Raw genomic sequence first — 26999 nt, 5'->3', positions numbered from 1 at the left:
CAACACGCCAGTTATGTGTCACTGCATTTTCATTACAAAGTGTAATGACCTGATTTTAGTTCATCCCACTGCCAAATACTGATATTCCTATTTCGCATGGCACCATTTTCAACATTTAAAAGAGCAGTGGAGTATAAAGCATCTCTCTCTCTCTCTCTACCAGCTGGGGAAAGAGAGTAATTATAACATTTAGTCAATGCAAACAGTTCTATCAGCAGTAAACATCTTTCTTCCAGCTCAGCTGTTTTGGCAGTGATTTATGTGCAGGGGTCTGGTGTATGTAGATGGTTACTGTCTTAAAACAGTAGAGTAGATGAATCCAATAGTGAACACTTAAAGGAACAGTTCACCCAAAAATGTAAATTGCCTCTTCATTTACTCAACCTCAATTTCTGTGTTCTGATAAACACAAATGAAGATGATTTGAAGAATGTAGGAAAGCAAACAGTTCTGGGGCACTTTTGACTACTATTTCCACTATGGTAGTCAATGGTGGCCAAGAACTGTTTGGTTACAAGCATTCTATTAAAATTCTTTCTCTGTGCTTGGAACAACTCAAGGTTGAGTAAATGATGACAGTATAGTTTGGGGTGAACTGTCCCTTTAAAGCTCCTCTTCATGGCCAAAAGATCCCAGTTAGCACTCGTAAAATAGAAACACAATGTTCCCAAATGGTCCCACTGTACCAGATTCTACTGGTCAGGTTTCAAAGGCGAATCGTGCAAGAAGCACACACGAGTCTCAAAGAACTGAGGTCATCCAAAACTATTAAGAGAAAAATGCAGAAAAGGATGGGAGAGGCGAACAATTACAGACTTGTATGTTACGCTATGTGCCTTAAAAGTTAACATGGCATCAAAATTGACTCTTGTTTACTTTTTCTTTACACTTAAGAAACACTTATTCTGAATTGTTTATAACTGCACGACAAAAATATGTTGGTCTTCATAACCTTTTAGAAACCCTGCCTTGGAAATAACTGTCCCATTACAGATGACGTCACCAATCCCTCATTTTTTTTCGAACAATCAATTTCTAGTAAATGGGCCCACCCTTCTCTATACAACGTCCTGTTTCACTTAGAAATGCATTACACTTATCATAAATGAGTGCCTAGTGCATTTATTTAAGAAACGAAGTCCAACTTGTCTTCCTGGAGTCGTATTAAATCAAAGAGGGTTTAATTTAAGTTCATTCACCCGAACATTCCATCATCTGCCTCCTTTCATAAGGCATATCAAATGAGGATTTTACCTTTAACCTGAAATATATCTTAATATATTAAACATAAATATATGTGAATAAATATGCATCATTTCCCTTCATATAAAAACTAGGGCTGTCAACATTAACGCATGCGATTCATTTTTCCAGATGAACGCATTAAATATTTTAACGTAATTAACACAGCATCCGTTTACTTGGTCATCCTTTGTCTAGCATCACATTATATAATCACGCTCTAAGTGAGAAAAGAGCAAATAAATGTGTTTTGTAGCTTTAACTCTGTATCTAGTTTAGAATTTAGCATTAAAGATTGTAAAGTGTTCGAGAACTTTATTCAATTTCTGTATATTTCCTACCTGTTAGACATAATAGCCCTCAATTATACTGTACTTCAGTGTTGAACGGCTATAATTAATGTCAAAATAAAGAAAGAATCATCAAATTAATCGAGACATCAGTTGCAGTACTAATATCAGAATGTTGGCTTTCATTCATAAAATGATGTTGTTTAAGAAATCTGTTGTTTCTACATTAATTTGGAGATTATATGTGAAATTATTAGAATGAAAAGGTATATTTTAAAACATTAATGTTACAGAATTACAGAAAAAATGTGTGATTAATCAGATTACCTTTTTTAATCGATTGACAGCAATAATAAAAAATACCACCCAATGGCACCACAGTTTAAATGACTGACATTTCCAAAGCAATTTCACTGTAGGCGCAAGGCAAAGACCTCATGTAGACATGTACAAATACACACACACAAACATCCAAAAACAAACAGGCCTGTCTCCTATTAAAGCCCCAGTGCAAACACTTAAACTGCACAGCATATTATTAGCAAAGGTAGTCTCTTGTCTCTTGAATGTGAACATGATGTGCTTTCTGCCTCCCCATAAAAGTGAATACGCTCAAACGAGCTGTCTCAGCACATCAGATGACATTTTCCAGCAGCTCGCCTCCAGAAGAAACATGACAATGGCAATATCTCATAATCACCCACTACAATTGGACCGAAACCATTAAAATGAAACCAGCACACACAGCCAACCAGAACAAAATGTTGCACGGCTTCTGAAGATTAAGCTCTATGTGTGTGCGATGAGCACAAAGCCTGCTGGGTTGTACATTTTATCCTTCAAACATTTTATCCTTCAGACCATTAAAATGTTAAAGGTCCAGTATGTCATTTTTGCACCAGAAATACACCACTTGATGCTGCTAAAATCTCCACATTGCTTCTTTTAGTGCTTTTAGTTGATCCGATTTGAGATCATGCTAAGGTGCTTCAAAATAAATATAAAATTTACTTCAAGCAGAAATGTAGAGTTTTCTGGTGATACAGACCAAAAATACTGAGGATTCACACTGCACAAACTAAAGTCTATCACAATTTAAAAATCTCTCTGATATAACCCACCCACACCTCCGGATTCAATAACTCAATGCAAGAAAGAACACGGTTTTAGTATAGCGAGACTTTGTCTACTTTTAATTTCAGATATGAATATTCTTATCAATAATATCAACAGACTCACTAATAGCGTAATTCCTTTGTTTATAAGGTAAAAAGCAGTACTGTGTGCCATCTACAACTCTCGACAGATTGTACCCAAAAGGTACTGAAGTGAAACATATCAAATGAGTGTGTGATAAAATATCAGATAAAGCGCCTGAGGTCATCTAGCTGTGTATGTATGCATGTCTGATGTGTATCTATAGGCTTAAGCATGTTTGGATTACCTCTGTGTGTTTGTGGTTCTTACATGTGAACATACATCAAATGCACGCTTTTATTAAGACTCTGTGTGTTTCCCATGTGATGCTACGAACGTCTGTGTGTATTGCAGACACAGAAAGCTACTTTCGAAAATCTGAGGTTTCATTTGCATTTTAATGAAGTGGCTCTGGCCCAGCTACTGAAGGCCTCTGGGGCCACCCTGAATCTTTCCCCTCTCTCTCCCACATAACTCCAGTACGGGTAACACTAGAAGCCCTGGCTAAACCAACACAACCATGACCTAAACAATAATGCTAATGCTTGGATCTGCCCACTGATATCAGTTCTGAAGTTACTCTTAAATAATGAGTGCATTGTTCATTGGGATCAAGATTCCTTAAGCAAACGTGGAGTAGCATTCCACTCTCTGCTAGACTCGCATCTAGAAAGAAATGAATATTATGCGCCTGATTAAAGACAGTATCATGTAATCATACAGTATTATACAGCTTCAAAAGAATCCAATAAAGATTTTATTTCATATATATGTCTTATCAAATCATCTACCGTAAAAGTAATACAATCTTGCCTGATTGGTCAACAAAAAACAAACCAAAGTCTTGTGTTTTCTTATGCTGGTCTACAAGACAATAAGCTCCACAACACATTGATCTCCGTGACTTCTTTCATGTACACACCATCAATATTTGATCAGCTCGGTCGTCCACATGTCACCATAGGGAGGAAGAAGGGAGGGGTGTTTCGAACGGTAACAAACTCCTCGCTGCATGCTCAATGTGGGAGGATCCCAAAATGCGGCGTAATGAATAATCAATGAGATGCGAGAGAGCTTGGTGGCTCATTATGGCACATTACGCGCAACCCTTGCTCGCCATCAATCATACGACAATCCATCTGCCTTTCTCCTGAAACCAGACTGCTGGAATGAAAAAGGCGGAATGGAGCGTGTCACGCTGAGCTCTCTCAAACCCAAAGTATCTTTAATTCCCGCATGTGAGACCAAGATCTCTTTAAGAGAGGGTGATCTCATGATGTCCGTCCTCCTTTGCCAGGGTCATCTGGGGTTTAGCTCTTACAGTCTTTAACCCATGACATCATCATGAATCAAGAGAATTTAAAAGCAGAAGAGATAAATCACACTCTTAAATCCATAAGTCTGAGCACTAACATGAAACAAATAGTTGAGATGTGTTTTTTAATGTATAGAGGATGCTTGATTTCTTCAATGGAGGTTATTTGCGAGAGAAAATGTTGAAAATGGCTGACTACAAAACCTGATGGGAGCTCAATGGCTGGAAGGTTTGGGGTTTGCGCATGATGGGTGACCTAGAAATTTGACATTTCTGTGCCCTTTAAAAATATGTATTTGACAAACACACTTCATCATAAACATATGGGAGCGTGGGGGGTCTCTGGACTCACCTCTCCTTTTTTTACGGTCATGGACTGGCGGCGAGGTGTGCTCTCTTCGTTTATGCTGGACAGGAAGTTCTGCGAGATGCGGAGGGCATCCTGCAGCAGGGGGTAATCAGGATGACTGGAGGGTGTGTGTTTCAGTAGATCCTGTATGAATCACACAAACAAATTATATATATATATATATATGAAGAGTTTGGTTCCAAAATGAAATAAATCAGTTTTTTACATTTTTCAAAAATCATGTTTTTCATTGTGCATTTCAATTAAAATCAATCAAACTGCATTTGGTTTGTTTTGATTTAAGCCATAATAAAAATATATACAGATGACTAACAAAATAAAAGTTAAAAATTGAGCTTTTCCTATATAGTATACTGTATATGCATATAAACACAGGTATGTCTTATCTAAGCAAACTTTTAAAAGAAAGTCAGATTACAAAGTTAAAACATGGCACTAAGAGGTGGTTGCTATGAAGATGCTATGTGGTTGCTAGGGTGTTTTTTTATAGTGCTAGTGTATACTAGAAGGTTGCTAACTGGCAAGAGTCAATAGAGCATATGCCCACATCTACTAATATAGTCCAGTTTCTCCTATAAAATATTTCAGTCTCTCCTTCAAAGCAAACCTGTAGAATTGTCCCATTTTATAAAGCCTACATCTGAACACTTAAGAAATATTTAAGAAGCAATAACATACCTATCTACAACATGCTGCACTTATAATTCATATCCTCCGCTCAAACGATATGAGATAAGTTAAGTGCTAATGTTTAATTCTTAGGATCAATACAAGCATTAGTATAAGTGATGCTTTTCTGAGCAAGCCACAAAGACACATGGAGGCAATGCAGGTTACTCACGTGTAAAACAAGTGTACTCCGGGTCACTCTGTCCACGGGTTTATAGAGCAGAGCTGGCAGAAACCGGACATAAGAGAACACACACACAGTGGGCGATTATTCACAAGAGCCACTTTCATACCGCAACGTTTGAAACCTTATCTAATCCACCCACTCAAGAGCTTTTAAACAACTGAATTTAAAAGGAGAAAAGACAACATGCTGTGAGCGAAATGTGCAAGAGTTAAACTCTAATAAATACTATGTGTGTATTTTATATGTACATACCAAACAAGTACTGTTATAATACTGTATATGAAAGCAACACACTGGAACTCGTTTCTTACTTTCCAGGGAGAATTTGGCAGTTAGGTCCTTGCACTCCTTGCTGCTCCTGACCTTGAGACTCTGGTGGTATCAGAGACGAAATCAAGATCAATAAAAAGATGCTTGATGACTTGCACACAATCATAGAGGCTTAGTGTAAAAAGTCTGCTGACTGTAATCTGACACGTATCCTCGGTTGCTTCTTTTTTCTGTATAACTGCAGATGTTCTCCTCACCATAGATGTTCATTGAGCACACTGCATTGACATTTGTTTATGTGTAAAGCTGCATTATGCAAATAAAACACAGTACACATTTTAGCCACGAACAAAGCTAAACATCACTACCCATATGTTATGTCAATGTGAGGATTATTAGATCTGTAAATAGTTCACTATGCTCCAAACATTGCATTAAAAACACGTAAAACTTGTCGTAACATTAAAAAGAATTAGTTTGTTATTGTGTATATTCCGCTTTCAATTGCATTTTGCGTAACACCTCCCTACTGTCTAAAGCCTGCATATAAAGAATCCCTTTCGGCCGCTCAATATTTGTACTGACAGACTAAATGAATAAATGACTCTGTCACATTTAATTTAATCTACATAAGCAGTACGATTAAAGGTTTCCTATTGTTAGCTTTACACCGGAGGCAATAACTCGAGAACCCTCCAGAAACTGTCCTCCCCTGCTACATTGTGTTTTTACGCATTATCATTGCTTCTACACACCGCTGCAAACAAACAATTATCCTAATGTTCACTTTTGCTCGTGTTAGATGGGAGGAATATCTATATATTATAAAGGGAAATAGTAGTTGGCATGACAACCGATGGTGGGAGAATGGAGTGGGACGAGAGGTGTATCATCGTGTAGATTTTATTCTAGGTGGGTCTCCTCATAACATTTAGTACGGCATGAAACCTGAGGGCCGAGCATCACTTTTATATCTGAGTGACCTGCTAAGAGAAGAGATGCTGGTACGGCCACATATAAAAACGGCCAATGACTCAATTCTTGATGGCGGGTTGGATGAAGAACAGAATTGATCTGATAGAATTGGCTGAGGTCTCTGTTTTATTAGGCCAATACAACAAATCGGAATAATGTTATAGTTGGATATTCCTCCTAATCAGATGCGTGCACTTCTTTGTTTCCGTAATAACCAAGGTAGGGATTTCCGGTGGAGGTATCCGCTCTTGGATTACAAAAACAGGCCTGATCAATCTTACCTCAGAGATTTCCGCGAACTGTGTGTTCGCCTGACAGCATTTCTCTGCGGTCTCCACGGCGAGTTCGTAATTATCCACAAAGGCCCTGTACACTCCGAGCTGGCTCGCCTACAGCAAGAGAAGACACATTTAGTAATTTCCACTTATCTTGTTGTCTTGTTTTTCGCATAAAGTGGACTTCAAATCTGTTCACAACTGTTGACATTCATGAAAATATTCAAGCTACGGCCCCTTGGGTGAAAGTGTCATTTGTAATGAGCGAGATGCATGGATGGATTTGCGTGACACAGTGAGATGGGGCAGACAGACAGGACAGCGTCATCGCAGCAGGAGCAGCTGGGCTTTCGCTCAGATATGGAGCCTACAGCGGTTACCATAGCAGCAGAGGCCAACTGTACGGCGAGCAATTAATGCGTGCGCCCGGTGCTTGTAAAAAAGGCCATTTGGAATTCTGATTTAGACCATCCAAAGTCAATAGCCATCCTGTCAGCGCTGAGACCTCTCTCTTGTGTGAAAGCTTAATAAATCTTTCAAAATAAAGATTGAAGCCGGAGGGGATGAAACCACATTTTTACAGACATGTGCATCTGCTTAAAAAAGGACAATATTCTACACTTGAAAATAATACTCAAGATTGTTTACGCAAAATTATTTGTAATTTCGTTTAACAGGTCCATTTTCTCCCATGATTTTAACCTGCTTTTGCTTTTATTATGGTGTAATTTTGCTACCGTACTACCGAAACCTCGGAAATTAATATCACGAAATATGGAGATGCCAGGTTTCAGAAGGACATCAGCGATATGCATTAACTAACTAAGTGGCATCATCTGTTTTTCGACACGGTAAGACTGTCAAATGCAATATCCAGAGACAAATCTTTTCTCCTGCACAGACCAGAAAGCCCAAAACCGAGGTAGCTTTCGCAGTGTGTGCAATCCTCTCCACACTGAGCAGAAAAGACCGCTCCAGGCCAGAATCTATCTGCAGCGAAGCATGGGAATTTACTCTGCGACAACCTCATTACAGCGTGGAGAGAGATGATGACCGTAATAAAGCAATGACAACACATGGCGAGCTGATCAGTCTAACCGCAGCTGAATGCTGTGAGCTGATAGGTTGAGTTTTCAAGAAAAAAACTGGATTTTCACAACACAACCAAATGCAGCTTAATGTGTAATTTTTTTTTCTTCATATAACCACAACTGTGAAAGAGTGATGCATTTAGAATAAATGTTTAAATAGGAGAAATCAGTATTCATATCTAAACTCAAACACCTCTTTTTCATTTTCAATTTATAAAGAGTAAATATTCCTTGATTTTTAAGGTCATAGTTTGGTTGATGTAGTGTCCAACAACAAGTTTACATACATACAAGGTGTAAAAACACTATCATTTTGTTATTATAGGCCGTCATTCTTCTCACTTCTTGACTACCTCATGCGTCTAATCCCCTCCGCTAGCCTACTCTGATCTGATTGGTCAGATGGTCTACAGCGAACAAGACTCACAAGCTACAGTGTTTGGGGGAGAAGAGAGAAGTTTTCGCGAGCAGTCCTAGCAAAACGTAGGCGGGGACTACATGTTGTGATGTAAATCCGTGGAGGTTCGCGGATCGGACTAGGGCACGACTTGTTTATGATTTAGAGTCGACTCACTTTTTTCCAAGCCAATAACTTTGTTATTCATTCACCTTCGGCTTTACAACTTGGCAGACTGGTTACATCCACACACAGGAACATCATGATATGAAATGTAGTTTACATGATCTCGTAATATTTGTTCTTTAAAGAAACAGAATAGCTCAAGCAGCGCTCAAGGGTTTGAATTCCAGGTAACACGTATAACAAACACTGTGCACATTGAAACGTCAGTTGGTTGAGACAGCTTGACAGAGACTTCAGCAACGCGGTGTTCATATCCTCTCAGCCTAGACACACTTCCTCATGATGACATGACCATATGCCAGATCCAGCTGAAGACGAAAGTGCGCTCCTCTGCTCTGTGCGCTTAACCATGTTTAAGTAGGTCACAAATCTGCACCGAAAAAAAATGTCAGAATCTTTCCCAACAAGCGTAAAACATTGAGAACGGGAATTAACATCTCTCTCGCAGCTGAGCCACATCGCTTCACCTCTTACACAGGTTCCCATAACTTTCTTCCCTGTTTTGTTTTTACACGAAGAAGGAATAAACAACAAACAGCAGGAGACATTTCTATTGGCGACGTTCTGACGCGCACACACTCTCTCCATCTCTCTCTGTCTTTCATTCATCTTGCTCTCTCTCCTGCTGCGAGCAACTGTCTTTTTAGAGAGTTTGCCTCCTCGGGCGACGCCTCGCCACCTGCCCCGGATTCTTGTTAATGGACACAGGAGAGGGCGACAGCATCAGTGACAAATAGCCTCCGGTCAAAATGACTGTCCGACTGGCTGCCTGAAGAAACCAGAGCACGTTCTGGGGGAAACGCAGCTTAGCTACTGTAGCCCAGGGACGGTGAGAACAGGGGACAATGAAGGAGTAAATGGAGAGATAAATAAATGTGGAATGCGACGACAAAACGAGGGGGATTTATCCGCCCTCCAAACAGCCTGGAATCACGTGAGGAAAGAAGTTAATGGAAAAGAGAGGGAGGGGTGAGATAGAGAACACAATCTTGGAATGGCACTATTAATAGTCCTGTCCTTAAGACACAAAGCACAGGCTGTAGTATCTACACAAGTGGCTGGGTGAAAAAAGGCAGCGATACAGACTCCTGCAGTCCAGACATTCTGGGATTGTGTGGTGCCGCTTTAGGGGCTAAAATGTTTCATTTAAGGTTTTTTGATTCAATGATAAATGTTTATAATTATTATTCAGCCCGATGGTACTGAAACGGCGGATCAAGATTGGATAGACACAATATAAAAGATGAAACAATTTGGGTTAGAGTAGGGAACATATAAAAATTATTAAGTTTGTTTAGAGGTTACGCAGATTGTTCTCACTTGTTTTTGGAAAAGGTCTCCTACGCGTTGATGGTGGCTCCACTGTTGCACTCTGGGTAAAAGACCATCGTAGAATTCTTTGTGTATCTCGTAAAGCTCAGGCACTTTAAAGAAGATGGTTTCTATCTGCTGAACACTCAGGACAGGTTGCGAAGTGGTGGCCGCTGCTTTCAGGGGCTTCATGGGCTGAAAAAGGAGCACGAAGAGTTTTCGATAAACCCATCAAAAAACAGAAACATCTAGAGATATAAAGACATTCTGTAGATACTGTATATGCTCACCAGTAACAGTGCCTCCAGGTGGCTGAGGTAGGTCTCTTCACTGGCCAGGATTCCAGACAACACCCTCTTTCTCATCTCCAGCCCCTTCTCCAAGTCCAACTCCGCCTGCGCCAAAAGAGAAAGACTTCACGCACTTCTGAACAAGTAACACACCGCTAAATCACATGACGTTAAATTACATACCGGCATTTCTGGAATGAGCTATAAAATAGCGATTTGGCACTGGTTCAATGGAGCTGCTCTCTAAGGCCTTATAATAACTGTCTTGGTTCCATGCGACTCATGGAGAATTTATATCCCCTTTAAACTAAATAGAGACTTTCATGGAGTCCACGCTACCCAGCAAACCCTGATGAAAGACCACAGGCCAGGAATCCATCCAGAAGTGAGGCATTTCATGATTTTGTCCTTGTAGGTTATAGAGCTGAGGGCTACTGTAAATGGACCTGAAATGTTGGTTTCCATGGCCACAGCACAGGTAATGGAAACCACAGATGTTTGCGAGGCCTCATGAGACTTTCGATTCCAAAATTTAGAATAAAACGTTTATCCCATCTGCCTCATGAATGTGTTATAGATGCAATACATGCTGTATTATTCCTTTAAGCTAAAGTGTGTAATGATTGGCTTGTTAATGTGAAGTTATAACTTTAGGGGACATTAAAAGGTTGATTATTAAAGCATAAAACACTGTGGTGCCATAAAAACATGGCCTAATTCATAAAAAATGTTGGCAGCATCATCACAGTCTCTCTAACCAACATATTTCAATTTTCGCTTGACATCACTGCTTACTTTTCTTCTGATTAAGCAGATCACATAATATCTCAAACCGATATTAGATGTGAAACCCCACCTGATATCAGAATACAGCCTGCCATTGTACAGCAGGGGGAAGGTGGAAATCAAGGGTTTATTCATAAACTCTTGGGTGCTAGACGTCTGTCCTCAGGGGCTCCCCATATCTCAAGACCACCATCTTTTTTTCATCCATATTTATTAATCAAAGCTTGTCTGCGTTCCAGTGCATGAGAATGAGCTGAGCTCATCTCTGCTGAAAACTATAAATCTCACTCATGAAAAAGACAATTTAATTTGTAAATATTATAAATATCAATTATTTATGGTTGTGTGTTAAAAATATTATCCATCAAAAGATTTATCTTTTACATGTTATCCTTTATTTTTCCATGTCTATAAAAATATGGAAAAAACTAAGGAAAAAAGTTATTTGAAATGATGTATGTCTCATTAAATATTGTACTTTGATTCCTTATTATAAAAAATTACAATATCGACCTAGAAACTAAATAAAAATGACATGAGGAGAAATTCACTGGACACTATTATAAAAGACAAAAAAAAAACAAGGAAGGTGCTTCACAATACAAAACCTAATACCACAACGCTTGTATGTTGCCATTGCCTTACTATGTGATTAGCAATTTTAAAAAGGAAGCCATAAAATAGACCATTGACTGCAAACGTCTCCTATGGAGAAAACCTTGAGAAACGGCCATGGACAGCATCGGTGTGACTCACAGACACGGGAAGGCTCACTGAAAAACATCTTACTCATTCAAATCTAATCTGGTCTTTTGTTTGAGGCTGAACAAGTTTAGAAAAGCTGCATAAAACAGTACATTACCCCACCCAATAAAACACCTTAATGTGTGACCATCCACCTACAGACCCAATTCTGGGAAAATCCTAAAACCCTTCAAAGATTACCTGCAGCTCAAGGCGAGATGTTTAGAAAACTAATACTTCTCTGAATCCGTCCGTATTACAAATCCTCCACTAGCTGTTTATTTGTTGGGTAAACATTTTTAGTGCATAAAGGTAGGTGTGTAAGCAGGATGAAGGTGTACTTCAGGTGAGTATCTACTCAGCGTTGATTAGAATCCATGCGGGAGCTAAACACAGGGGTCGAACGGGCACTCAAAATCCAGCCATGCACAAATAAACTGCTTGCTTCTGGGAATCGTATTGATAAAGCCATGAATAAAACTGACAGCCAAAGGCTGTGTCAATGAAGCAGGAAAGGTGTGTTTTACAATCAGTGGTTTCATTTGATGGCATGGCTACTATGCGATGAAGACGCCTTTACTGAGGCACTAAAATGTGAAAAATGATTCACACCATGATTGGCTTCTTGACAGGATTGTCTTAGATCATGCCAGGATTCATCCGCACAACTAAAGTTATACAATATATCTAGAGATATTTATGAATAACCAGATTTGTGGACTTGACTTACAGATTTGGCGGACTCGAGCGAGCCGGATGAAAGGGTGTCTCTGCTGCTTCGGCTCTTTGAGCTCAGATGAGGGGAGGAGGAGGGCGAGTCATCGATGTAGGGCAGGATGTCATGGTGTCGACATTGCTCTTCCGCTCGGTCCGCATCGAAACCGTACGTTGGTGGAGTGTTTGTAAATGGTACATCTGAGACGAAACAACAAGAAAAACATTTTAAGATTGTTTGCAGGCATAAAACTTAGCTAATACATAAAAACAAACATAAAACAACTATTGTTTTAGAAACACAGAGGACAGCACTATATTATTTGAGTTTAGTAATAGACAAACAATTATGAAACGCGACCCCAAAAGTTTCCTCGTCTCAGACTGGTTTGGTCATAAAGCTGCTGGCAGCCTCACTGGACAATCTCAAGCCAAATCTATCTGTTCAGTTAAAGGCATAGTTCGCCTAAAAGAAAGTCTAAAAAAATATCTACATATGAGAAAGCTCGACCCCCTTTGGTGGATTTAGTTATTCTAGGTGTTATCAAAAGTCCTGAGTTTTGAGATCTTAGAGAGCGTGATCCCTTTAAGGCTTTATAGGTGATTAAAAGAACTTCAAAGTAATGGGTAGCCAGTGAAGGGTTGATAACATTGGGGTTACATAACCAATTCAGGCCAATGGGTCCCACTGTTACCAACTGGTTGGGTCCCACTGGTTACCAACATTTCTCAAAATACCTTCATTTGTGTTCTGCAGAAGAAAGAAAGAGGGTGGGGTCTCCTCGTGGCTGATGAAACCCTTGATTTGGTATTGGTAAAAATTGGTCACACATGCCCTTTAGGTCCAGACAGTGAGTGTGTCATGGATTAATGTGAATCATCTTGTATGTGAAATGTGACAAGCAAAGCCAACTAGTTAATAGGTTTACTTGATAAGGAAAACAGGATTTTATGGTGTTTCATGCTAATTGCACAGCTATGTGTGTGTGTTGCCACAGCTCAGCTCTGAGTCACGCTGTCTTGTTATTTCTTCGGTGTTCATCATCTCACAGATCCAGTTATACCATCGCTCTCTCTCCATCCTTTTTTCCTTCTCTACGGCTTTCCGCAGATGTCTGCTGTTATTTGGCTTAAGGAGAAGCATCTTATCCACATCTGGAAACATCATCATCATTATAAACAATTCTTAAAATCCTGCCAGCGCTTCCAACCTCCAGCCGAGGTCTAAACACACGGAGACGCACAAGTTTGTACAGTCACTCCCAAACACGACTGTTATGATGATTAACCGTCCCAGCATCCCGTGAATTCCACATAACTTGCAAGGAATTAATTCAGCACCCTGCGCTTGGCCTTCTCTGTGCGTTAACTTATTTCCGGGAATGAAGAGCAGATTGAAACCTACAGCAGGGCATCACTCAGCAGCCAATGGCTTTGTGGGAAGTGAAGAAGTTGTGGGTTTTGACAGCAAACCTGCCAAAAACTCATCAGGGTGTGCGCCTAATGCAGCGGTACATGCCATAGGGCTTCAGATAATCCTATCATGTGGGTCTGAAGGGAAAAGATGGATGACTTTGTGGGAGTAATTGGGGCAACACAGTTTTTTCTTAGAGATTTCCTTCGAGGTATGAGAGGTGATGGGGACTGAGATGTTTGGAGGTTTGCATCTGTCAGATAAATTAGAGACACCCCATCCTCTTCCCATGTGTCACAGGTCCCATTTAGGTCTAGAAATAAGAATGTATTGTACAACAAAGTGTGTGTGTAACACATTTGTACCTGGCTTAACAGTTAGGAAATTCCGTAGATGGAAAATGGCATATCAAGGATAATTTCCTTCACCACAGTTGGTTTCCCTAAATATCCAATTTCCGGGTTAATCATCAATGCACAAAAAGAAATGAATGTGAAGGACGGAAAGGGGGAGGTGAAAATTAAACGCAAATTATAAATGGCGCATTGCCCCGGGCCATGACTGAATCAAGTAGGGATTGCACAGAGAAGCTAATTTAATGAGTGGTGTCATTTAAAGGGCATAAAATAACAATGGAATACAGGGTTTTCCTCTTCATGAAGGGACACATTTAAAAAACATCTTTAAGTTAGAGAGGCAAAATAGGTAAAATTATAACTAAACAGAAAGGATTTGTAAATGCCTCTTTCAAGCCCCATAGCAGTACATTACTGCTTTTTTAACAAAGTCAGTGCAAATGGAAACAAATTGGGTACATTTATTTTACATTATCTGTCATTCTCTCTCTTAGGACCTGATCAATGTCAGGAGGCCATAAAATCAAACAGAACTTCCTTCAGACACTGAGTTGTTCAAACAGTATCTACACATTCTTGGTCTAGACTTCCAATAAAGCCCAAACCAGATTACATCAAATATATTCTGTGAATAACAAGAGGCAATTTGATTTGGTTAGTGGTGAATTCTTATCTCAGCGGTATATTTATCTGCAAAGAAATAAACAGAAGAAATGATTGGGTTGAATCCAGGAAAGCAGCCAAATCCGGTATGTTGCGATCACAGAGTAAAAGCCTCCCGGCGTGAGTAAATCAGCCTTTGTCTCACCAAGAGGAAGAGGGAATCACAACACACAGAGTCACCCCGCAATCAACACTACAAGCAATGCTGCCAACCCCTCATTCTCTCTCTCTCTCTCTCTCTCTCTCTCTCTCTCTCTCTCTCTCTCGAAAGCATAACGGCAGAACAGGATTAAAATTTGTCAATGATGCCATCTCAAGTTTCTGAGTCCCTCCTTCTCTACAGGTTTATAGGAAAGATTTAAACATGGATTTTTGATGTGTAGGATAGCAAGCTTTGGTAACACAATTTATCAAAAAGATGTATTTAGTAAGTTAAATAACAAAAGACAAATAGGAATTTAACACCAAATGGCTTTAGACTTTTGGATAAAACATATTTGATTATTTTTATCTTTGATGTGTGAAATAAAGCTGCATACAATGATACAATAATACAAAAAATATGAAAATATTTAATCATATTTCTAGACAAATATTTTTCTAAAAAGAATTGACATTGTATAGTATAGTATATTACAACGGAGGAATATTATTTCCACATTTCAGCAACTTTGTCGGCCCTGTTATGTAAACAAAGAGAGATGTGTGTTGGGTTTCTTAGAGACGAGAGGTAATGTCGCAGAACAGGCGAGACAACTAAGAGAAACTGAACTTCTCAGAAATTGTCCCCTTTGATTGAATCATGTCTAATTAAGTTAAGTCAGTGGAAAATTCCCAGATGTGTCTTAAAAAAGTAAGCACTACACGGGTCTTATACCCCAGCACCCTTCAGAATAGACACTGTTGAGCAATCTGCGTTGACACTGAGATTAAGCAAGTAGGTAGAGAGAAATAAAGAGTGTAGAGAAGGAACATGCTAAAACTGAAATCTAGCATGAACTTCAAGGAGCTGACTGGCTCGGCAGGGAAACTGGATGATATCAGCTGTGATTATGTCACCATTGATTTCGGCTTTACACAATTTGCACCGATGTCAGACTTACCAGCTCCATGTGGTTTATATCCCTGAGAAAGACATGGCAGACGGATGGTGGCCCAGCGAGGGACTTCCTGCCAACCGTTTGATCGCTCTAGACAGGAACATACTTCTCTCAGCAGATACTTCTAATGACTTCGTTAATTAACAAGCCCTGTCATCAACATGACTTTGACACTTTGCAGCTTACTATGAATTTGACAACCGTCAAAATCTTTGCGACAAGTGTGCCATTATGCAGTCAACTCAACTTAAGAATGTAAGGCTGGTATATTTTATAGCCTAATACTGTATACAAAGGATCCAATGAGAGTATCTATAATTTTAAAGACACTACATTTAGACAATTACATTTACAGTATTCTTCTGCCCAAATAAAAAAAAAAAATCTCATAAATGTAAATCTTTAGTGTGCTTCTGGACACATGCACCCAATGCACCATTATACCACAGCCATTCCCTGGATTAATGTATCTTTGCATTACGAGGTGTCCTGTCCTCATCTAGCATTCAGAAGATGTTCCTAACCGAGATAAACCACAGAGGAGGACGTGTTAGATGAATAAAACAGTCTGGTTAAAATTTAAAGAAAAAGTGAGATCACACTTAGATGTCAAACCTTTGTGGAAAATAAAAATCTATTATAAGCCTTTAGGTTTTTTTCATGTACCATTTGTGTCACCAAACAAGTGTCTTAAAATATAAAAGCTCAAAAAGATTGTTTGGGGTGTGTGGGGTCACCATAAGGAGGAAAGGTTAAAGGTGGTCTGTGAGTGTGCCGCGGCCTGAGCTCATGTATCTCAGGTTTCGAGCGGCATATGGCTCTCGGTTCAGGTCACTAAGATGAAAGAAAGCTGACTCAGCAGTGAACATTAGCACTGGAAAAGCACAGTGCTTTCTGATTTTTCCTTCCTTTCTTCTTTCTTTATGTATTCTTTAGTTACTGTCTATCGTGGTAACCCTGCTCAAACTGTGTACTCTACCCTTGCAATCTGACTGTGACTGTCCCGGGCTACAGCTTAATCTCAACCAATATCTTTTTGATAATTTATAGGTGCCACCTGAAACCAGTTGCTATATCACTGACACAATCCTTTTGCAGAAACAGGAAGTTCGAAATATTTAATGCAAAACATCTTTCTCTTTTTACTAGTCTCTAAACTCCCTCCATCCTTCTAAGCGTATCCCAGCTTAACAAAGCCTACAATACATAACCTTACCGGCCAGCAGGAGTAAAACTGCCAGTGTCATACCGTGTAATATCTCTTATTAAACAGAATATCACACACAGCAGCCACAGTGGTGTTATTCTCCTTTTACCACCCGGGGCGATTTGTAAGATACCCAACGTGGAGTTGTAGCCTAGGAAACCAATGCAAAGTGATCTGCTGGCACATCTCGTTCTGATTGGCTGCCACCTGTGACCTCAAATGGAATGGAATTGGTGCAGTGTTTCATTGGTTTAAACTTCAAAAAATACAATTGTGCATTAGTTACAAACTTCATTTGAGCAGCCCTTCAACCTGAGGGCTCCTGGTTTTCCTCTTTAGATGTCTGTAAAAAGTTTTGCTGTAAAAGGGTTTGTAATTTTATAAAGATTTTATGTTATCCTTTTTCTCTACAAAAGATATGTCAACTACTTCACTCCATCTATTAGTTTACACAAAGACTTGCGTTGTAGGCACTTCTTTACCACTGCTATTTTCAATTGTGATGTCTGAAGTCTTTAACATACAGCGTGACCTCTGTAGTCCTTAACATATGACTCTTATTAGCCTCAAACCCTGACATCTGACAAATGCTTGATTGAATGAATGCGACTCCATCAAAATGGTTATTACATTTACATCTGATTCACTTACTGATGAATGAAGCCTGCCCTTGATCTTAGAGTAGAGAGCTTTATGAAGAATGACCGAAGCTTTATTTTTGGTCCTTTGAATCCTTTTAAACTCTTAAACAAGGTCACTCAGTTGGTTACAAAATGAACTGTGTGAAAAGCAGCAACACTAATGAGATCAAGTAGGTGAAAGCGGAAATTCTTCATATTTACAAAACCGATGAGAAGTCTGTATCTGTCATATACAGTATATCTCCCTCTTAATGATCTTGTAAGGGTTTTACAGCAACAAATGGTTCATTCAACCTCCATCCTTTATGTTGCATCAGAACAGTTCTTCACTGTATCAAAATGACAGCGAGCTGCGAGATCTGAAGATACCTCCCATGGTAACACACTTCTCATTACATCCTCCAGCTGCTCTACAGACAAGATCTTTCCCTTCCCTGCTCCTTCGGGAAGAACTAATATATTCGATTTTGGTTAAGAGAGGGAATTTAAAAAGCAAACTCTCGGCTGGCCTGCGAGACAAGGCGATTCACGTAGCTTTCCCAGTTTCTTACTCTTCGATTTAGACTTCCGGAAAAAAAGTGTCACCTTAAAACTGCATATAGCAATAAAACAGAGAGCAAGCTCAATGAACCTCTCGCCACCTCTCTACTTTTATTTTGACAGCTCTTCTCTATTGCCTCGAACAGAAATGTTCTGTCGTGTTTTATAAAGGTCAATGCAGATTTTTTCATTTCTATTATGGTACAAGCATAAAAAATATATAACATGGAATATTGTCTTATAAAGAATTGGATCAAACAATTTTCTGTTTGTCCTAGACACAAGCTCTCATTGAATAAAAGGAGCAAGACCACATTTAATTCCGTGATTAGTTTTTTTAACCCAATAAATCTGATTTCATGGGAATTAAACATTATTTATGGGGTGGCTAATTCATATGCAGAAAAAAGACCATGTAAAACTGTTGAGAAGATGTCTAAACCGAAATGGCTACATTTCTTCAGATATTAAACCTTATCTCAAAATTGAATGCCAGAAAAAATATACAAATTCAAGAACTTACACATTCATTTGATCCACAGGAACCCTTTCTTTTGTCATGACATCAAGCTCCTCACACTATATAAACCTGACCTATGTGTATGTTGGAATCAGTAACTAAAACAAGTAACTCCATCAAACAAAGGAAAAAACATATTAGCTTAGGACTCTGAAGCATCACATTCTCTCAGTCCACAAGCATCTAGAGAATTTCCTATCAACACAAGGACAAGGACGGTGCACCAATTCTAGTGCTTACAAATTTTCAAATAATTTTCTTACAAACCAAAATCGAATAATCCTTTATAAATGACAATCCTGACTGATTACAATTCTCCCAATCTCCAGTTTGCATTCATGTCAAACACAGTTCCATCAATGACCTTTCTCTAAGATTTAATGTCTTTCCATCAAAATGAGAAGAACGCCTTCGTCAGCAGAGCCAGGCCTCTGTCAGACAAAGGAGATTTCCCTGTGGAGCACGTGTCCTAAAACGACGAGGAAAAGACCTCTGTGCGTGCTGGGGGGTCTGGTGCTGAGGTGGAGGCAGGCTGGGGGAGGGGCAATACGCAAGGAAAAAGGGAGGTGGTACAAAACCTGCAGTGCTGCACCATGTCTTAGCCGCCACCTACGACCAGATGTACAGTAGCTGCCGCAAACGCATGCTTTACAGTATATCAAGGGCATTGAGAGTGTGCACACATGAGCAAAATCATTAATAACATTTATTAAGGTCAGAGAGATGAAATGTAGAACACACATATAGGTTTGCACAGATGTACACACAATTACATGACCGCTGGAGAAAGCATCTGATGACAGCAAGACGCAGCACTGAAGAGAAACACACTCTACAGTACTATGCAGTAACCTACAGTATACAGTACTGTACTTAAATCATAGCATTTAGTATTATAACTGTGCTACAGAACAAGAAAAAAAAGTATGAAAGAAGAAGAAAGGGAGAGAGAGAGAAGGAGGGGCGAAATGCATGTGTCATCCCATAAAGAACAAAAGAACGTTGCATTCGGTCATCATTGTGACATGAGACACTGAGAAAAATCAATAAATTTTGGGTGGATTCACAAAAGCTGCCATTCAATAGCACAAATTGAATGTGGCCGATTCCCCTGAGACCTCAACAACACCCCTTGGGGCACTTAAACCTCACACGCACACACCCACACACATTAAGACACAGACCATTTCAGCTGGACCAGGATCAAAACCTTTGCAGGCCACTTTCAGATATATAACCGAGCTAACTGACAATGGTAAAACACTGTGAAATAGCACTATTTCTAGCGAAACATCCCCCAGGCACTGGCCACCTTCCAGCACCATTACATTAAGAGTAGACAGAGCAGAACAACCCAAAGGGGAAAGAAGAGAGCTTATTCACAAAGATATCAAATACACTATGAAGCACTCATCCATGATGTCACTTCAGCCAGTCATTTTCAGGCACATACATGAATGTCAACGGATAACATGCTGTCAATACATGTGACTAAGATTTTGTCGGCACCTGCTACATGTCCATATCTGAAATCAAGAAGCTTTGGCTACGTATTAAGGCATTTCTGCTAAATATATCATTATTTATCTTTAAATACAAGTTCATTAAACTTCCTTGAATCTGAGCTTTTATCTGGAATCAGACACCCAAGTGGTTTTGTGTTACATCTTGTAGAGACAGCAAATTGTTTAATATAGTAGGTTCAATAGCCTCTTAATCACAGCTGTCAAAAGACCAGCGTACTAAATAGTAGAAAATATATATATTTTTGCTTATTAGAACACTAAATAAACTTGTTACTGTTTTATAAATAAACCGTTTATAAATAAACTTGTTTAGGTTTTTCAATTCTGACCTGTCATCAAAACTGTAAATCATCTCCACTTAATAAGTAGATGATGTCACGTGATGTCACAAAGCAGCTAGTAACCAATGTACCGTATTCAAACCACAAAACAAACACATCAGAGTGTAAGCATCTAGGTGCTCCAACCAATCAGATGACAAGGTCAAAGTGGTGTTATGGCAACACGACATCGGCTCCTTGACAAAATGGGTCCTTCTCGGGTGACTTCCAGTACAAGAGATGGAGGTCATCCACCAACGATCTTAAAGTAGCTTATTTAGAGGTGCTTCCCTCTTCATGTATAAATCAACAGAAGGCTATTTATAGTCCTCCCCCAAGAACCTTTTTCACTCCTGTAAACTTAAAATTGCTGCAGAAGAAAAAAGAGTGTAGGTGAGAAGAACCATGTATGATAAACCCTTCCTGAACACATATTTACCAAAAATACTTCATTACGGATATAAATAACGCAAGATCATATCTGATCAGTAGTGGCAGCTTGAATTAAATTACATTTACATCACATTTTAGGCAGATTTAGTCAAGAAAAGGAATGTATGATAAATGTACAACACAAAACATCAAGACGCTTGATACTAGATGCCAAATGGTGCTATTAAGGGAAATAAACACACTCCAACCTGGAGAGTGCATGAACACACGCCAAAATAAAAGATGGCCAAGAATCCTAATGCATGAGGTCCTATGGTAACATTCAAACTATCGCTAATGCTTTCTGGTTCGGAAATTCAGTTGCCCTATTATTTTTTCATGAGCCGTTGAGTATGCCTGAATAAGGGGGCCTTTGAAAGGTGGGCATATGCTCGTGTTGTACTGTAACACACCCTTTTGTGATCAGAGTGTGCGTGTGTGTAAGACAGACAGACAAACCTGACCAACTCCCATCAATGATTAATGAAGAGGCTCTCCATCAGACACCAAAACCCCACCCTGATACATGAGCCTTGAGCCATACCGTATGCATCCATCTATTTAAAACACAACAGAGACGACTAATGGCCCGCTCAGAAGCCCATAATGAGACAACAGGGCCTTAGTGCGAGCTACTGTGCTATCAATCAGCATCATAACCTTCCAAAACGAATCGATCAATCTTTAGTGAGGCTCTCTTGAAGAACCTGTATAGAAAAAAAGCAATGGACCAAAACTAGCGACTCAGCATAGCTTCAAAACATATTTAGTCAAATACTATAAGAAAGAAAGAGAGCAACATCACACAACAGCTCAGGAGGACTTCTAGGAGCCCATGTGATGACATGCTCTGTTTAGCTCCAATCAGATGCTAAAAAGCTGTGTGCGTATAGCATATCCTTAATCGCTGAACCAAAGAAAAACAGAACTAAATGAGAACCCAACACGTTCTCTCACTCCCTTTTTCTTCTTTTCTCAAAGCATGTTCATTCTTCCATGTCTTCACACTCCCATCTTCCTCCCTCAAGGCTCCGGCAGTCTAAAGGGGCATCCAGACTCCAGACACAGGCCTGCCTATTAAAACAAGATAACCTGTGACCTTATTTTGCCCTGCCCCTTAACTACAGCCATGAAGAGGTGACGCAGGGAGGGACTGTCAGGGATCATAAAGTTTATTCAAACAAGTTACCATCTGTTATATTGATTCAAATGACAGAAACTCTCAGTTCAGGCCTCAATCTCTCACTGACCTATTTTATTTCTCTTTCCTCTCAGTCCAAATCACTCGCTCTTTCACGCCTCTTGAAACAACACAATCCCTCAACATCGCTGCTGCTGAACCTGGTGTCCTCGTCATTATCTCCTCCACTGTGTTTCAACACCTTCTAATGTGCATGTGTCAGCTAACCCAGAGTGAGATGACAGAGCGAGGGTGTATGGATGCGTGTGTGGGTTTGGTTTAAATAAAAGTAATCGTCAACATGAAAATAAAATGTTGTCACCATTTAGCCTAATGTCAAACCTTGTTTGAAATTTGACTTTCTATGGAATATTCTAGCTATACTACATTAAGAACAAATGAGTGAGGATAACCAAAAACGCCTTAAAATCGTCACAAAATCAAACAATTAAAATCAAATTAAAACAATTAAAAGTGATGAACTTTTACTTTAAATCTCCAGGAGTGGGAAGATTGGGTCGAATTAAATCCTGTGTGGGCATTATGACACGTCAACATCCAAATAAAATGCTTTATCAATAAGAGACCTGTAATGTTGCATTCACACTTACATACAAAAATAAGTGATAAAGCACATCTAACATCTACTTTTATGTCCATGATGAGAGCAAAACACACACACACATCACCAATAAGTTTATAATTGAATTCTTTAATAACCATCATCAATTCTGAGTGTTCTGAAAGGCTGTATGTAGCTCTTGCATTCCTTAGGGCACCGTGCCACTCCAGGAGCTTATTACTTTTCCCATCCCCGAGAGAGAGAGAGAGAGAGAGAGAGAGAGAGAGAGAGAGAGAGAGAGAGAGAGAGAGAGAGAGAGAGAGTGAGCGATAGAGAGATGAGAGAGAGACAGGAAAGGCTCCAGCAGTCTGACCCCTGCAGAGCATGTGTCTGTGTCTTCCCACTCCTCCTAGTTGTCAACTCTGTCTGTCTGCCTTTTCATGGCTCATAGCAAAGACATTTTATTACTCAGACTTTTCCCCCTACACACAAACCATTACTGGTGTCATCAACCCCTCGTCTTGCCTGTGATTTGCAGACGGGATCTCATAAAATAACAAAGCCTGTTCACAACAAGTCAAATTTTTGTAAAAATTTATGATTTCTATTACGATCAAAAATAAACTTTGTGTTTAGGGCTAGTCAACTGGGGGCCCGCCAATCATCTTCACCTGTCCCACCTTCACATTTCAAATAAGTGGAGAGACTTTTATGAGCAGTGTGCTTTAAGAAATGCACGCCCTGAGACACCACATCTTTGAACTCCAAAACGCTGCTACATTCAATACAAACGTAATATTCATAACAATACTGACGTCTTATAAAGCGATTTAATTCCAACGTAATAATAGACAATCCACAGCCACAGGCAGTCGATTTGTACACGCGATAGGTCGCGTCCCAAACCCGAACTGCGAGTTACTGCAGGCAGGGTACACCGCATGAAAGGTTGACTCAGATAAAGGAAAACTGTGTTGTTTTAATTGCAGCATTCAATACCTATGTATGATTTAAACAGCTACATTTACGAAAAAAGCTGTTCATCTCCCCCCAGAACTCGCACTACGAATGATTTTCCCTTTTAAGTGCGCGGGGCACATGAGTGCGATTGGAATTCACCTGAAGATGCGATGATAACGTTCAGGTTTTTGATCAACTGATCCTTTTTATAAAACGCCAGTTTAACGTCACAAGAGGCAGGGATTACTTTTGTGCTGAAAATATTAGCGTTTTTTACTTTCATTGATTTGAGTTTTATTACTTCACCCAAATATATTCATAAATATCTTCTTGAAAAAACAATGCCACACACATGTTGGATAAACTGGGGGTGAGTAAATTAACAGCAATTCTATCTTTGGGTAAACTAATGCATCAAGAATATAAAATACAATTAAAAAGACAATATACCTTTAATTAAATATCATAAAAAGGCACATCTGACTGCATGTTTTAATATATGATCTAAAAGTAACAGCAACAAAAACGGTATAAAAGGAACAAAATGAAATAAATAACAGAAATACAAAATGACTAAAGAAATGAGGATATGGTAAAAAAACGCCCGCATCCTATTTATACTTTTAGAATTTGGCCCCTCAAGGAATAGTAGTTGAAGACCACTGATATACAGTATAGGTCATATCAATATCTTTCCAGTAGACAAACAAATAGCATTCGAAATGTGTAACGTGATCTAAAAGTAACAAAATCTGAGGACAATTCACTTGTCACTATTTCTTGTGACTATTCACCTTTTATTGCACTGTATACAACAACCACTAGCGTGACAGGAAGCGTTTTTGCATTCAGAATTTTGTTAATGTGTTATCGTTGAATTTCAAATCCCAACTTGGAAATATAAATTCTCAAAATGCTAATGTTTCGTAGATCTTCAAGTAGAAATACCAGTATTAAAACACCAGAACTGGAAATACATCTGCAGCACTAAGAACAAAAAGATGTAACTAAGCATGATAACTTCAAGTATTTTGTAAACCCCAAATCATTATTTTCATTATTATTATTAGCTATCATTAAATTATTAGGCACCTTTACTTCTTCCTTCCTACTCTTTCATTTAAAATCTTTTTAAATAACTACACATACTTCATTTTGAAGCTTGAACTCATGAAAAGTTTAACCTATCCCACATAAAGATGACAGCATCTACCCTGTACTTTTCTTTAGTTGGCCGTGTGATCTCCCTGACTGATAATATTCTCCTCCAGACTCAGGCTAACATGAGACTCAGGGGGAGGCTGGTCGGTTAGGAGCCCCGTAATTCATCAGCGCACACAAGTCTAGTACCATAAACATTCCAACTAATCGATATCTACAAATGTCCAACGATGTGCCAAGCAAAGCAATTCATCATAAACACAATCATAAGTAGATTGGGTCTCAGCACACAATGTTTGACAGTGACATAATGATTCATGTCAGCATTGTGGAAAATTCAACAGGACCTTAACAACAGACCACACAGTAAATGTAATCCATTCCTGAATATACAGTGTTTACCCCTTTTCTAGAAAAAAATGAATATGTGCCGTCAAATACAACGTTTATTATCAGTCTGTCCTCAACATAACGCTAGCAGATCTGAAGGCTGAAAGTCACTTTGCCAAAGCGCCTGCCAAATGCACAAAAACGCACCAGGTCCACCAACAGATCCAAGCACATAAACCGTCTTTAACACCCAGTCTGGAGCCAGAAGAGTTCACATGTTGAGACATCACTGTCCCGAGATTCACAACAGTATAACATACTGTAGCGCATCATCCACAAACAGACTGTGCGCCATCATCCCAATGTATGAACACAGTTACCACAATCGCCTCAAAATGGTATCTAATGACCCAAAATTAGCACCAATAATTTGAGCTCTCTTGGGTCAGTAATCTCCCATATAATTAGGAAGTTTAAATAGCTCTGGGTGGCCGCATTGGCACATGGTACATGGTAGAGTGTGTGATTGGGGCCACATCCTGGTAATTGCTCCAATCTGCTCCAATCTGGAGCCAAAGAACACATGAAGCCACATAAAGATTTGTGTGGGTGGGACAGAACAAAAACGTCGATTAAAAAACGGGTCTCCCAGTCAGGCATTGTGCTTTGGAACAATAGAGATGTCACAATCTACAAGCCACGTGTCAAATGGTCAAAAGGAGGGATTGGCATTTTTCACTTATTTCATATTCGAATATTTCAGCTCGTAAAAGTTAAGTAAATTTTTTATTAAATCACAATTTCACATCAAGCTTATAATTATCTTTAAATATTCATAATGCCGTAATATTAAATCCTGTATATAGGTTTTGTAATGTTGAAAAAAAACTGCATTTAAACCTGCGTGGAATGGTGCAAAACAAAACTAGCAAAACAGACAAAACGCAATGTGCAATGACAGTCTGTGATATATGGTTATCCTGTTAATTTAGTTTAAGATGTTGTTGACAAGAAAAACAAGTATATAGGCCTATTTTACAAAGAATTCTAAAAAATTTCAACCACAAGAACATTCAACTACATTTGTCAGACATTTTGTACCTATATTCCAATAAGAATGTTATCCTCACATCGAAAATTATGCAAACACAAAGGTCGCAGTAAAGGTGAGCGACTGCCACCAGGAGGAAATTATCCAAAAGGGAAATGCTAATGAGTGTCAACAGGGAGGAAACAGAAACGCAGATGTGCAAGAGAAGGTTCAAAGGCAGGCCAAAGCTATCTGAAACAACACAACACAGCCGCTGTGTCTCAACTGGGGCGTCTAGAAAAACAAAGAACCCTTTTGCATGTTTTTAATATATTTTCGTTTTTCGATTTTGTATATTGAACGTTTTTGCATCACAAAGGTCTTGTTTTAGCATGTCTTGTAACAGTGTAACTTCAGGCGAAATAAATAACCTACCACAGATATTGAAGGGTTAGTCTACCCACAAATGCAGTGGTAATTTACTCACTCTCATGTCTGACCAAGCCTGTATGACTTTCTGATGTCTGCAGAACACAAGAGGAGATTTGTGACTGAATGTGATGCTTTTCCATTCAAAACCAATGCAACTGAATGGGGTCCAGTTGACAACATTTTTCATGTTCACAGCTGTTCGGTCAACCTTTTTCAAAATATCTTATTTTCGGTTCTGCGGAAGGAAGGAAGAAAGTCATAAAGGTTTTTAATGACAAGAGGGTGAGTAAATGATGACAGAAATTTCATTTTTGGG

General features: G+C 39.2%; 1 protein-coding gene across 1 annotated transcript in view; it reads right to left on the bottom strand.

Annotated features, from left to right (window-relative positions):
- Positions 1-26999, bottom strand: part of bcr (BCR activator of RhoGEF and GTPase) — a 47835-nt gene that overhangs the window by 8866 nt on the left and 11970 nt on the right. Inside the window, exons 2-8 of the mRNA XM_079486848.1 lie at positions 12326-12510; positions 10066-10170; positions 9785-9970; positions 6797-6904; positions 5582-5642; positions 5256-5308; positions 4397-4537 (exon numbers count right to left, since the gene is read on the bottom strand). Coding sequence (XP_079342974.1) covers positions 4397-4537; positions 5256-5308; positions 5582-5642; positions 6797-6904; positions 9785-9970; positions 10066-10170; positions 12326-12510 — 839 coding nt within the window. The remainder of the gene's footprint in view (positions 1-4396; positions 4538-5255; positions 5309-5581; positions 5643-6796; positions 6905-9784; positions 9971-10065; positions 10171-12325; positions 12511-26999) is intronic.

The sequence above is a fragment of the Barbatula barbatula genome (assembly GCF_947034865.1).
Source record: "Barbatula barbatula genome assembly, chromosome: 22".
Classification (NCBI taxonomy): Eukaryota; Metazoa; Chordata; class Actinopteri; order Cypriniformes; family Nemacheilidae; genus Barbatula; species Barbatula barbatula.
This window is presented reverse-complemented; position numbering and strand designations above follow the sequence as displayed.